Source organism: Pteropus medius, unplaced genomic scaffold (assembly GCF_902729225.1).
Source record: "Pteropus medius unplaced genomic scaffold, Ma_sr-lr_union100, whole genome shotgun sequence".
NCBI classification, from domain to species: Eukaryota; Metazoa; Chordata; class Mammalia; order Chiroptera; family Pteropodidae; genus Pteropus; species Pteropus medius.
In genome coordinates this window covers 22107993-22122220 of record NW_024351073.1, presented here as the reverse complement: position 1 = coordinate 22122220, position 14228 = coordinate 22107993, and the positions used below count along the sequence as shown (strand labels likewise).

General features: G+C 48.2%; 2 protein-coding genes across 9 annotated transcripts in view; one reads left to right on the top strand and one right to left on the bottom strand.

Annotated features, from left to right (window-relative positions):
* The window catches only part of FASTKD3 (FAST kinase domains 3), an 8662-nt gene extending 1104 nt beyond the window's left edge, over positions 1 to 7558 (bottom strand). The window contains exons 1-6 of one of the 3 annotated variants that reach the window (XM_039842802.1): positions 7450 to 7558; positions 5018 to 6479; positions 4301 to 4386; positions 2183 to 2357; positions 1031 to 1103; positions 582 to 696 (exon numbers count right to left, since the gene is read on the bottom strand). In XM_039842802.1, the coding sequence (XP_039698736.1) occupies positions 582 to 696; positions 1031 to 1103; positions 2183 to 2357; positions 4301 to 4386; positions 5018 to 6446 (1878 nt within the window). In that variant the 5' untranslated portion in view covers positions 6447 to 6479; positions 7450 to 7558. Of the gene's footprint in view, positions 1 to 581; positions 697 to 1030; positions 1104 to 2182; positions 2358 to 4300; positions 4387 to 5017; positions 6480 to 6986; positions 7348 to 7449 lie in introns of those variants that run through there. The other 2 variants (XM_039842804.1, XM_039842803.1) reach the window with 2 other exon arrangements.
* The window catches only part of MTRR (5-methyltetrahydrofolate-homocysteine methyltransferase reductase), a 41476-nt gene that overhangs the window by 6931 nt on the left and 20317 nt on the right, over positions 1 to 14228 (top strand). For 5 of the 6 annotated variants that reach the window (XM_039842800.1, XM_039842797.1, XM_039842801.1 and 2 more), the window contains exons 1-4: positions 7636 to 7750; positions 9350 to 9517; positions 11024 to 11177; positions 13131 to 13248. In XM_039842800.1, coding sequence (XP_039698734.1) covers positions 7673 to 7750; positions 9350 to 9517; positions 11024 to 11177; positions 13131 to 13248 — 518 coding nt within the window. In that variant the 5' untranslated portion in view covers positions 7636 to 7672. Of the gene's footprint in view, positions 1 to 7635; positions 7751 to 9349; positions 9518 to 11023; positions 11178 to 13130; positions 13249 to 14228 lie in introns of those variants that run through there. The other variant, XM_039842799.1, reaches the window with a different exon arrangement.

Genomic DNA, 14228 nt, shown 5'->3' with positions numbered 1-14228 from the left:
AGGGAAGGGGAGCGACCACAGAGCCCTGAGCAAGGGCCCGGAGTGCTGAGCAGCTAACTCTGTCCTGCAGGGGTCAGACAGTGAGGGTCCTGAGCAAACGCTGGCATGGCTCGTTTTAGGAAAATCAATCTGGGGGTACAAGGTGGAGAGGAAGAAGCACCCAGACAGGGCGGCAGAGACAGACTGCTGGACCGCCTAGAGCTGGGGACACTCCATGTCCCTCCACTGTGGCTCCTCACACAAGGCCGCCTTAGGTGATTTGTGACGTAAACACAAAAAAGGCCTTAAACATTTGGTGTTGGTATGAGCTTTCGTGTCCATTTTTATTAAATCAGAGAAATTAAGCCAGATGTTCCAATAACTTAGTAATCCAAAAGCAAAGTTAAGCATAGCCTACAGAGAATATAGGGACACTGAAAGTTTGAAAATTCTGTGTTTCAAAATATAAATCAAGAGATTTGAGCTTAATTAACAAAGTGGGCATGTACAGTCTTGGTCCTGTTGGCTGGCAGACCACTTAGTACCCTGGAGAAAGCAAATGTGAACTACTGCTCTGGGGGAAAAGGAGGAGGAAGGCATACCTGAACCACCTGATAGCCAAGCAGGCGCAGGTGTCTCTGTTTGGTCGCTTCCTTCCCCAGCAAGTGTCTGCTGTTCAAACAAAATCTTTTCGGACCGTCAATACACAGTGCTATCCTGAAAACAAGGGAGAAACTTAACTTCTAAAACAATCCAAAGTACTTATATGTTTTTAGTTGCCAGAGTCTATTTGGGATTTGCTTATTCCTAGCTGTCAATACTATTTTCGAATGAGTCACGAATGTGTTATCCTTTAATCTGTTGAAACAGCCCTGAATTTTATTAATACTGAGGTTCATAAAATGTTACAAGGAATTTCCAAAACTGGTATGCTGCCAAGTACTGTTTTAATTTCCAGAATCAGGACTATTGTTCTCACGTTCCTAAGAAAACAGTCATTGGGTATTACCCGTCACACGTCTTACAACACAAACGGCGACAGGGGCCTTACCTCCTGTGGACATCTTCGTCAGCTGTAAGTGGCAATACAAATCCTTCTTCATCTAATTTAATTTCAACATCTGCTGAGAGAAGAAAGGAAAAGTCCCTTGTGTGACATCCTCTCAAACACCACCTTCCTGTCCTCGTTCTGAATTCCTCCACACTGCACTAACCAACTGGCTGAAGGCTGCAAAGTAATGACCACAACGGACAATGGTGAGAATTTTGACTTAACCGCATCCACGGTCAACCAAGTCGCCCCAAAGTGAGGAGGCTCGGCCACACCAAACGGGGGGTGTCTCTCAGCTTACTGGGCTTTGACAAGAACCCTGCACACAACCGAACCCTTCGATCCAGACAGCGAAGAAAGCCCCCTAAGTTAAAGTCAGACACCTGCGCACCTGGACCCCTTCGTCACCGGTGCCCCCAGAGCGTCCCGGGTACGGAAGGGCCTTGCACCCCGACACGTGGTCCCGGGCACGGGCAGGCGCCCCTGTCCTCGCCTTCTGTAAGTGGAGGCCTAGAGGTGGGGAGGGAGAGGTGACCACCCGAAGCCCATGAAGCACGGTCTTCTTCGAGTTGATTTTATATTCATCCTTTTTTTACAACTAAGGGCAGAAGGTCTTGGCCTCTCCAGTAAGCGCTGTCCAGCAGAATTTCTGCGACAATGGAAACTCTGCCACCTGTACTGTCCCACACGGCAGCCACAAGCCACTTGTGGCTACTGAGCATCTGGAGGGTGGCTAGTGCAAGCAGGAACTGAACTTTGAATCTTTAAAATTTTCATTAATTTAAATGTAAGTCGCCGCATGTCCTGGCGGCTGCTCTAATGGATAGCAGCGGCCTCGAGTGTGGCAGCAGCTGACAGTGACGGCACTCACTGTGCTCCAGGTGTCCCCACATCACTTCGTCCTCATGTGAGTCTCTCATCTGACAGATGAGAAGTGAGCAGAAAACGGTTAAAATCGGCCCAAAGACATTCCGCTGCTACGTGGGTAACACAGGGACCCCAAACAGACAGGACCCCGCAGCCCTGCTATGCCCCAAGGAAGCACCCAGTCCGTCATGCATTTTCAGACCCTCGGTGGCCACCAAGTCCCACATATTCCCAGTGACAGCCCACGCTCAGGTCTGGCAAACGACAGAGCTGCCCACGACTCACCTATTGTGTAACAATAGGGCGTTAACACTTTTGAAGCAAAATACAGCCTGGCCCCTAGAAGGTCCATCAGTCCGACCATCACAGACTTATAAAGCTGGAAATCCACCGGCGTCTCCAGGGAGCAGCACGGAGTCAGAAACGATTTCACTTGATATTTAGGATGAAGTTTTGGACCCTAAAAATCATATGTACAAACATGGGAACAAAATGAAATGGAGGCCCCCTGAGAATTAAGGTCTGATCAAAACCCCTTTACAAGCATGGCACAGTCCCAGGACGCAGGACAAATGCCCGTCTCGAAATGACAATGCGAAATATTCTTGCTATAGTTCGAGTGCAATAATTCAGAATATCTTTTAAATGTTTCTTAAAAGTAGTCGATGGTCACCGTGAGAAAAGAGAGACGGAGGGAGAGAAAGAAAGGAAAGAAGAAAAAAAACATCGTTGGAACTCCCGGAATTGCTTTGAGGGCCTGAAGGACACTCTGCTAAGTTTGAATGGTGGAAAATGTGACGAAGGTGACATTTCGATTTACTAAGAAAAGAACAGCTGTGTAAGAAACAGCACTGGCAACTGGTTATCCACCTGGAAGAGAACTCAGAGGTCTACCATCACAGAGTATAATCACCCCAGGTGGATTGAAGATCTAAGTATATTAAGAAAAATAGTATTTTTTAAAATTTAGTAAAATATCTTATTAAAGAGTGCCAAAATAGTCTTAAGCAAGCTAGGAAACCTGGAAGACATAGCAGACAAGTAGGTCTGACTACAGAAAACTTAAACATCTCTGTATAGCAAAAAGGCATCATAAATATTAAATTAAGCCAAAAAAATCCCTAAAAACTACAAGCCAGAAAGAAATATGTGCGATGTACTTAATAGTTAATATCTGTTTTACAATAATTTATAGAAAAAAGGAAAAAGAACGTAACAGGAATAAGTTAGGGGACACAAAGACAATTCACAGCGGATGTCAATGAACAATAAGCATTTGAAAATACGCTCAACTTCATTATTACTCATTAAAATATACTGTAAACATGTGACATGATACTTTTTCATTGAGTTGAATGACAGAAATTAAAGGGACTAATAACACACTGCAGTGACGTGGGGGGAAGGGACATAGCCACATTCATTGCTGGGAAAATGTGAAATCTACAACTCTTGGGGAAAAAAAATCTGTCAGTATTTACTGAGAACGAATCCAGCCTCCAGACTGAGAAAACAGAGGTGAAGGATACGCGAGGAAGTTTGTTACAGCACCGCCGAGAGAGACAGACGCAGGAAGAAGCTTTAAGGTTTGGCACAGCAGGGAAAGGGGACAAAACCCCGCTCTGTCATGCCGCTCTTAAAAAAGAACGCGTTCGATCTTCAGGTGTCGCTCCGAGGGACACTGATGATGTACTGAGCGTAAGAGTGACCGCACCTGTCTCATTTCACGGAGAGAGAGAAGCTGGACGGCGTTCGGTCCGTGTGCATTTGGCATAAACGCTGAGGCTGACGCAGGGATGGGAGCGGGCGGTGACTCTGATTTGTGGGCTCGGTACTATTTAAGCCGGTTTAAGAGGGTCGTGGTTATGGTTATTTTTCCAACCCTATACCTTACTCCAAAATGAGCTACCCTCAGATGCAGGCCAACCAGGTGCGGGGGGCCAGCAGGTGCGGAGGTCCGGGTGGGCGAGCCCTTCTGGAGACCCGCTTCTGGTCCTAACCAGGCTGGCCTCTGGCGTGCTTGCTGGGACACGCACACTCCAGCTCCACGGAACTGTCAGGTGCGAGCGGAGTCCAGCATCACACTGTCACGCCCGACAGCTCCGGGAGTGCTGAGGCCCTCAGTGTGGCTCTCCGCGGACTGTGACTCATGTGCCCGCAGCACTTGATAAAACCTCCCAAGAAATCTCACGTGCCAGGAAGGGGGTCCTCCAAGGACAAGGCACAGGAGTGGAGTCGGTTTATCAGAGAAGGGCTATGTGGTGACCACGACTCTGAATGAATGGAAGATCTGCTTTCTAAGGACGTTACTGAGACAGATCAAAACAAGGGGCTGAAGAGGTGTCGGGGCCGCGGGGGCACTGCCCTCACGGGGAAATAGAGCAACACAGCTCACGCTTTTACCTTATAGAAAGGGCACTCTAGGAGCGAGGTCAGCAGGAGCTGGGTCAGTTGTGCGAGGCTCAGTCTGTCCAAACATGATTCCTCGCCTGAAACAGAAAGCATCCCAGTCATAGCTAAGTTCAAATGTTGACATATGTGATGAGAACGGAACAGTCAGAACGTACAAGGCACTCTTAAACGACACTCAGAAGAGAACATGTTAGAATTAACGGTGCCTTCTTCCCGCCATTGGTGCGATCTCACGTTGACCTTGGAGAACTCGAGGTCCTAACTACAGAATGGAAAGAGGGACAAAAGATGTCAGTTGGATTAGTGGGATTTTAAGATCCAAAGATCCAGATTTTCAACATATTTGGTGGTGTTGAATTAAGATGAACACCATCCTCTTAAATAAAAAGTAAATAAATGAGGAATGGTGGCTCTGTCACAGAGATTCTGACATTACTGTGACTGCTGCCGTTGCCACCGGCAGTCCCCCAAGTATACGGTTTCTCAGCTAGGGCAGCAGAGTCTGTCTGCCCCAAACCGTTTCCTCTCTCGAGGCACGTTCTAGCATTCTTTAACTCTGCGTGAACACCAGCATCTGCGACTTCAGGTTACGTCTTCTTTAGGTTACGACGGAAGGAAAAAGCACGGTGAAACATAAGTACATGTGTGACTTGAAAACACAACTTCAAGGGTTAATTTTTCCACTCTCAGAAGTGATAACCAACTCACCTTGCAGCTGTTGAAGAAAATAAGGGCTGAATATTTTTGCCATAAAGTTGACTGGATGGCGTTCGATAAGTGAACACGAGTGGAGAAGTTTCAATAGTGTTTTCGGAGGAAAAGAATTAAAACGAGCAAATAACATATCTTCTAGCTTTCTAAATAAAGCAGAGGCATTTGGTGGCAAATAATTGAGTTTTCCAAATGGTTCGATCAACTCAGAAACCTGACGAGGCGAAAATTTTTCTGCTTGGCAAACAAAAGTTTCTGCCACTGCGTTGAGGATGGGTTGGGAAAGAATCTGTTTTCTGCTGCAGTACTCCATGACCCTGCTGACAGCCTCGGGGGCCAGAGTGAGACACAGTGAAGCGACACGCTGCTCCAAGGCTGTTGTAAAAAATCTGTCATGGTGCCCAAAGTATATGAAAGCGTCCAAGACTCTCCCGAGCTCTTCACTGGTGAAATGAGGGATGTGCCTCACAGCGTATTTACCCAGTTTTAGAACCAGAGGAAGTGCCTGCGTTTGATCTAGAGCCACGAGAGCAGTGAGCACTTGGCTTATCGATTTAGGACTCAGGTTGGGAACTAGTGACAGAGAAAAGTTGTTTATCCTGTTGAGAAATGCCTGGTGTTGGTCTGCTTTCTCAGCGCACACCTGCAGTACCCTATAAAGGGCCACGATATCCTCGGGGGCAAAGTTTTCCAATTTTTCACCTTGCAGTTGATATATAATCAGGTCTAATGTCGTGCTCTCTGGACCCTGTAGTTTAATCAGAGTTTCTCCAAGGACGCAAAGACTGTGGACATCCAGGCCACCCCTTTGGAGACGACGCTGGCATTCTGCCACCAGGTTCAGTAACAAGCTACTCTGAGGATCCACGTACAGCAGAGTCAGGGCTTGCAAAGCAGTCACCAAACCGGTGTTTGACAGATTCGAGGGTTCCTGTTCAAACTGAACACATAGAGCTTGAAAGACACGATTCTCTAGTATCTCCTTAGGGAGCCTGTGAGCTTCTGCTTTTCTTTCCATTTCACAAATCCGTTGTAAGGCTCCTGCTGCCAGAACGTCAGGCAAAGTCTGCAGCGTGCTTAGAAAACTCAGCACTTCTTCGGATGAGGTGAAGTTGCTCAGGCTCCTGTAAAATACCTGTTCGTCCATGTTTTCAAGATTCTGTTCAAAACTGTCCCGATCAGAGAACATTGCCTCACCAACTGGACGAAGGTCATTTCCATTTTCTGAATGGAACTCCTTACGACGGGCATGATGGAACCTGGCCTTGAAAGGCCCAGGGTGTAGTGGACAGGACCGTGGACACAGACGCTTCTTGGCTACCTTGTGAACATGATTTACAGGTTGACTTCTCAGAGCAGCCAGAGCTCCATGCATTCGAAAATCAGATAAATGACAGAGGTTCCTCCGCAAGGTAATTAAAGCCATGCCATCCGATTTGCAACTCCTCTTGATTTATAACTAAATTAAGGAATAAAAAACATGGTCAAACATATTGAGAACATGACTCATTCAACATCAATGCATATCAAGGATGAGTACCCTAAAGACATGATTAATAAATATTTCCCACTAAAACAAAGTACCAGAAGGGCAGAGAATCCTCAACCCAAAGCTTAGAAAAGTTGCTGGCATCTAACAATAATCATCACTATCATTTGCCAGGCACTCTTGTGGTTTACACGTGCTAAGTTAATTAATGCTCCTAACAGCACAATGAATTCATGACTTTTGTCATTTCATAGGTGAGGAAACTGGAGTACAAAGAAATGGTTTTAGCCCGTTTACACAGCTAGTTAAGTGTCGTAGCCGGGATTCAAACGCGCATGGAGCCTAGACAGTACTCAGGCTTCTTGGAAGTTGGCTGGTGGAAGGAACTGTTTGATTAAATGTTTTCCGTTATCGGTTGTGAGTCCCGCACGCAGAGGGCCCACTATAGTTGAGTTTGGGGGGAGTCAAAAATTATACCAGATCATTGAAGTGGGGGGCGCTTTGGTGCTCCAATTCCTGAGCTGTTCAAAGGTCGACTATACTCAAGGTAACAGGTAAAGTAGCCAAAATTCCTACAGATCAACGTAAAGCAAGGATTAAAACAACAACAACAACAACAAAACGCGCTTAAAGGGCCCTGAGCTTTTGGATTCCCCTAGGAGCTAAGATTTGGCTACGACGGATGCAAAAGATGGTCTAATTTAGCAAAAGGCGAAAAAGATAGAACAACGCAGGTCGATCGGGGGAAGGTGGGCGCCCGCTCCAGACGAACGTGCAGGACGCAGGGGACGGGGAGCCCCGAGGACCGCGCTGCAGCCCCGGACGGGCGCGGCGGCCTGAGAAGAGCCGGGCGGGCCTGGGCAGCGGGCGCCTCGGCAAAGCCGCCGGCCCGCGCGTGCCGAGCGCAGGCATCTGAGCTCAAAGTCGCGCGGACACCTACCGGGCTCGCACCGCCGGGCTCCCAGCGGCTCGGGACGCCCAGGGCCTCGTGGGCCTCCGTACGCGCAGCCGCGCGGGGCCAAGCGGCAGGCCGTGCGCGCGCGCGCGCGCGCGCGGGTGCGCGAGGGGGGTGTGTGGCTGGGCGGTAGGCCGCGCGCGGAGAGTGCGCATGCGCGGGCGCTGTAAGCCATGCACAGAGTGCGCATGCGCGGGCGCTGTAGGCCATGCACAGAGTGCGCATGGGCGGGGCGCGCTTCGCTGTGTCTGCCCTCTGCACCCGCGCCCGGGCTGGGCTCCCGCAGGTGAGCGCTCGCGGTCGCCGTAGCCCAGTCTGGGCCACGTCCAGCATGGGCTCGAGGAGCCAGCGGCCCTGCGTGCGCGAGGGCATCGGCCTCGGCGTCGTCCCCGCGCTGCTCCCCGGCCGTCCTGGCGCGCGGGTCGGTCAGGAGCAGAGGACGGGCTGGGCCGTGCACGCGCGCCGCGGGCCCCCGCGGGTCGCCGGGCCCTCCGCTGTCGGCGTCTCCGTTCTCAACACTTGTCTCAGGATGGGGGGTGAAGGGCACACCGGGGACGCGGGGAAACGTGGGGGGTCGGGCAGGCGCCCCTGGAGGCTCGGGACTGTTCGCAGCGCGCACCCGGTCGGAGTGCGGTGCTGCCCCGCCGCTCCTCCGCCCGGCCTTGCCCTGCGGGTGTCGGGGACCCACCTCTGGGAAACGGGGAGCAGCACCGCTTTATAAGGTGGCTGCAGGACGCAGGGGCGCGTGCTCTGAAGCGCCTGGACCTCCGCGTGGCTCCCAGGAAGTCCCCCAGGTCCTTGGCTAGAGTAATAAGCGGTGGCGTTTCCAGCACACTGACAGCTCTCAGCCCTAAACGCGTGGTGGCTTGAATACCCTCGTTTGTGTGTTTAGTTTTTAAGTTAATTTATTGGTCCCTGGCTGTGTGCCAGGCGCTGTTCTGTTCCCTAAGCATATTCATGGTTAGTATCATGTTTCCTAACATGATTTCTACCTTTTAATTTAATTGTTGCTTAAATTTCTTTAGATATAACTGGCCAGAGGAGCATAAAACTTGGTGGTTCATTCACCAAAAGCCAAGATTTTGATTTGGGTTTCAGTTTAAATCTTTTCCTACAAATGAACAGTCTCCCCGCTTTAGACACGGGAGGAGTATGGGGGAATGTCTCCGAGTGTCCTCTGTTTTATTACTGGCTTTCTCTTTAGGAAAAATATGGGCACTAGTAAAACGCTTGAGAGGATTAGAAATATTTTCTCTGTGTATACACATGTAAGTATATATACACATACAGGAACATAGACATTTGATATTGAGCTAAGTAATGAAACAGTTTGTGCTTTGATTAAGTTTAGTGCTGTGATTACTCTATTTAGCATTAGAATCAAATATGAAACAAGAATCCTAGAATGTTAACAGAATATTTACTTTTGTCTTTTTTAAAAGAGCAAGCAAAAAAGTATCTAGGATTTACTGAGCACTGCCGTGTCTCAGCCTGGGCTCAGGTGCTTTGCATCTGTCACTCCTTGTCTGTAGGAATTGCTATCCCCAGTTTGGGGGTGAGGGCTCTGAGGCACAGCTCTGCTGGGGAGCTTGCCTACGGTTCCACAGTTGCGAGTGACCCACCCTGGATTCAAGCCCGAGTGGTCTGGCCCCAGAATGGTTTCTGAGCCACGGAACTAGCGCTTCGTTTCTCCCTGGTTTGATGAAGTCTCTCTTTTTTTAAAGACTCCTTGAGAATTCATGCTAACAGAGTCAGAGAAGTCTGTTTCATGTTACCTGTGGATGTTGTCGGAGTCTTTTTTTTTTTTTTTAATGAGGGAGAATCAATACCTGCAGGTTGTTACTACATTACAAAGAAAACCCCTTTTCCCTTTCCTATGTTTCAGCGTGACTGTCCTCGCTACTGCAGCACGTGCCTTGAGGTGATGCGGAGGTTTTTGTTACTCTATGCCACGCAGCATGGGCAGGCCAAGGCCATAGCCGAGGAAATACGGGAGAAGGCAGTCGCACGTGGCTTTTCTGCAGATCTTCACTGTATGAGTGAAACGGATAAGGTAAGAGGTGTCAAACGCTCAGAAACCGTTGTAGAATTCCCGCCAGCTTTTCTTTTTTTACATATGAGCGAGCGTACATTGGGATTAGACCGAACAGTCTCAAAAACTGAAACACGTAACTACTCAACCACGTGGAAGGGGCGGTCTTTGCCTTGTTCGTATCCCCGTTTGGATCACCACAGAGTCCTTGCCATTCGTGCGAGAGTTCCTCCAAGCGAAGGAGCACTCCGTTCTCTTGCGAAACAGAGTTTAAAGCAGAGGCGTGGCGTTCCGGAGAAGACTCGGCTTGCTTAGGTCAGGGCTACATGCTTATACAGACGGTCTCTGCAGAAATCCCTGCCTTAGGATGCGAAAGATCTCGACAGGCCTATGTGCTTCTTGCAGTCGGTCTGATAGAGACCTCCGGAGTACACTGTTGTATACAATTCAGGCCATAGTCACTAGCGAGGGCTGTCATACAAGCGCAGGATGTTGTGCCAGCCACTCGGCACTGGGATTCAGTTCAGTACTACTGTGCTCTCATTCAGGTTCACCACCTCTTCTGGCCTTTCCCACATACCTAGTTCACTAAAGTAGACTGTCAGCAGCACAGGTGAATGGTAAACTCAGCTCATAGGAGAACCACCCAGTTCCTTCATGAAGCACAGACTCCCGAAGTAGTCACCCACCCAGCAGGGAGCACCCCGGAGGACCTGGCCGATCGGCTGCTCCGTGATTCTGCAGTAACTTCCAAGTAAACTTATATTGCGGGCGCCACATGATGGAATATGGTCTGAGTCTGTTACTACAAACCAAAGCTAGGTCCTCATATAATCACCCTGATTTGGCCCCTTGGGTTCCCTCACCACCTGGGTCAGCAGCTGCTTGAATGGTAGGTGAGCAGTTAACGCTTCAGTACCATGTCAGTCACGTCGTTTGCTCTCCCCAGGCTGAATGGTTTCTCCAGTAGTTGCTCCTCCGAGTTAAACGGATAGCTCAGTTAAACGAATAGCTCGCGCTTCCTAGATCCCAAAGTCTTTTTCGAGGTGAAGTTATGTTGACAGACTGCATAGTTTAATGCACAACCAGCATAATGCCCTGTAACCTTTGAATTGCCTGGTAAAAAGTTAGCTCAAATCCTTACTGTTACATCAGCTTGAAAAACAAAGTGAATTCCTTTGAGCCAAATTCAGTGGTATCTGTGAGCAGTAGAACTCGTGGACTCTAACAGACAGTGAAGTGTTCTATTTGAAATATTTAAAATTAGCTGCAATTAGAATAAAGAAGCTCGATTTGTAAGACTTGGGAACACTGATCTCAGTTTACAGTGATGACGTTCTCAGCGCTAGAACCCAAGAGAGCGATAGCCAAGCTCCCTGACAGCCGAGGGCAGCACTTGACATCCCCAGCGTGACAGTTCGTATGCACCTCTCTGCCGTTGTGCCGTACACAGAACTGATGACTGCTTCAGGTCACAGGAGCCTAAGCTGAGTGCCTTAAGTCAACACGACACGTTCTGTTTTTCAGTACGATCTGAAAACTGAAACAGCGCCCCTCGTGGTGGTGGTTTCGACCACGGGCACCGGAGACCCGCCCGACACAGCCCGCAGGTTCGTGAAGGAGATAAACGACAAGACGCTGCCGGTGGATTTCTTTGCTCACCTGCGGTACGGTTTGTTAGGTATGCACCGTATTAGTTCTTGCTATGTTCTGTTGTTACCGGCTGTAATTCTGGTATCTGTATCTTTCAAAACGGTAATATATGATTGTATAGGTTTTGTCCTTTTTGGTATTTTATTTAAATACGTATGTGATATTTAAATTATGTGATGTCCTTTGTCGTATGAATGCTTCCCCGGTCTTCACCTCAGCAGCCCCTGGCAGAGCCCCCGGGCATCATTCATAAGCAGGGTGCACGTCACATTCAGCTGTGAAACATTCCCAGAGTATTGGTGCCAGGCCTCCCCCCATACCTGCTAAAACAGTTCTTGAAGGAGCACCCCTGCCTGCTGCTTTATTGTTTTGGATTTTTAAAAAAGCGCCCAGGGGATCTGACATCTTCCCTGAGATCTGCTCCCCTCGATAGTGGTTTTCGCTCCTGGCCTCATGTTGGGATCAGCTGGAGCCGCTTTCATGGCACTCTGCCCTCCCCGGGCCCACCCCCAGTGACTGTTCTGAGGTAGGGCCCCAGTATCAATGGTTTCTAAAGCTCCAGTTTAGGGAACACTGGCCTAGGCCCCCGCGAGGTACAGACTAAAGCATTAAGGTTAGAATCAGAGGCACCAGCTCAGCCGGGTATGACACCAGATGGAATTCAGGGCCCATCTTCCTGGCTCGTGATCTCTGTTGTTCATCTTTGAGAGTCATTTTGCGGGGAGGGCATCCAGCAAGGATGGGTTGTGCAGATAAGGGACTGATCAGAAATTTGAGATTGTGACCCTGGCCAAGGTCTGTTATGTGTAACATATTCCAGAGAATATTTTGGAGTACCCATTTTTTTAAATTTAAATTTTTCTAATTTTTAAGAGAACATGTGCATGTCTCTTTAAAATTTCTCGAAAATTATTGAAAAGCAAAGACTGAAGCCCATCCAGCCGTTCTAGTGCATTTATGCCCATAAATGGACCCACCAGTTGTTCACCGTATTCTTGTTGGGAAAGTCCCTGGAGGTGATTAAAAAACTAAAATGTTTAAGCTTTTAATTAAAGATTTTTAACCAAGTATGAAAATGTTAGTCTATTTTCTTACCAAAAAACAGAGGCAATTCTTAATTTATTCAACACAGAAGCAGCAGGTGGTGGTTTATGTTGTAGGTATACCTCTATGCTCTAGGATAGGGGACAGTAAACCCTATAAAGTAGAGATCGCCAACCCCTGGACTGCGGACCGGTACCGGTCCCTGGCCTGTTAGAAACCGGGCCGCACAGCAGAAGGGGAGCAGCAGGTGACCAAGTGAAGCTGCATCTGTGTCTGCAGCCGCTCCCCAGCGCCAGCATCGCCGCCTCAGCTCCGCCTCAGATCGTCAGGCATTAGATTCTCATAGGAGCACCGGTCCCTGGTGCCAAAAAAGTTGGAGACTGCTGCTGTAAAGAACCAGGTAGGAAGTGTTCTAGGCTTTGAGGCCAGGCGGTTTCTGTAACAGCTACTCAGCTCTGCTGTGGTAGCTTGAAAGCTGCCATGACAAAGTGAGCAAGTGTATTTGGCTTTGTTCCAATAAAACTATTTACGAAGAAAGACAGTAGGCATGTTTGGCCCACAGACTATAGTTTGCAGGCCCCTGCACTAGTTCAGAAAAGTCTTTAAATACAAATTTGTTTCTTTTAAACCCATCTAAACCTTCTTTTAAGATTTCCACATTGTTACACAGAGTCATGGAAACAAAAATGGGAAATATATTTCTGTTAACTGATCAAAAAGTATTTCTTTTGTTTCAATATGTCTGGTATTTTTACATTGTAAAATAAAAGAAAATTATGTTTACTATTGCTCAAGGAAAAAATAAGAAAACGTGCAGCTGTACGTTATTTCCTGTTCATCAATAAGAGCACGAATGGCATGTTTTTAGAGATTTATCTGTCTATTCGTTGTTTAAACGTAAAGCACACTGTGCACTGACAGCCTGTCTGGGCTCTAGGTCTGGGGGACTCAGAGTACACCTACTTCTGTAATGGGGGGAAGGTGATCGACAGACGGCTCCAGGAGCTTGGTGCCCGGCGTTTCTATGACACTGGACATGCGGATGACTGCGTGGGGTAAGAGCCTTGCACTTGTCTCTGTCACGTCCAGCGAACCCTGTCAGTACGTCATGCAAGTCAGCGAATTTGTGAAAGGTATTGACTTTGGATCGAGCCTGAAACTTTTCCCTAGAAAGTCGTATTTTGGTTTTGTTAGCGTGTTTAGCTCTAGGACCTAAGATGATCAGCCAGAGCTTGATTTACGTGTTTTGCTGAATTGTTTTTAAAAGTGTAACTGTCTCAACGCGTGTAGGTGTTTGTGAAGGTGAATGTTGACTTTAGGAACTCTGATAACGCGTGCGTGTACCTCCCTCGGCTGTGCACAGCAGAGTGACTGGACAGGGTCCTATTGTGGGGAGGGGCCCGGCGTGCCACACACCACTGACAGAGAACGCAGACGAGGGCCCTTCATGGTGCGCTGCGTGCGTTGGCTCCTACATCTTAGTGGCCCTTTGTTAGCCTGCCCACCAGAAATACAAATTTTATTTTTATTGCTGTTATTCTTTCTTGTTTTTACGATACAGTATTTTACCCGATGTGCCACCTTTCAAATCCTCTTCATGCGTTTATGCAGAGGTGTTACAGATGTTGTCCTACAACTCACTGTCATTTAGTCTTTAGCTCTTTCAGCCAGATAACAGCACACCCACTTGTTTTTTTCTACCAGGAGCATTAAATAAATTCTCACTAGGTCTGTGTTCATGAATAATGACAGTCAGCAAATGTCTAGCTTTTCTGCACGTCACCATTTTCACGCGTGTGTTGGAGACCCTTCTCGTCCATTAACTCCCCTTCGTGGCCACGTTGTCCGTCATTTTCTGCAGCTGTGGTGCTGGGGCTCTTTTTGATGTCCCCGGGACACATGCTCTTGATGGTGACAAAGCTCTGCCACATTTCTTTACATGTTGCCAATTTTGTCCCTTTTTATTGGGCGTTTTTCTTTTTTTTTCCAGAACCTATTGGCATTAAATGTTTATTGTCTTTTGTGAGCTATTTAA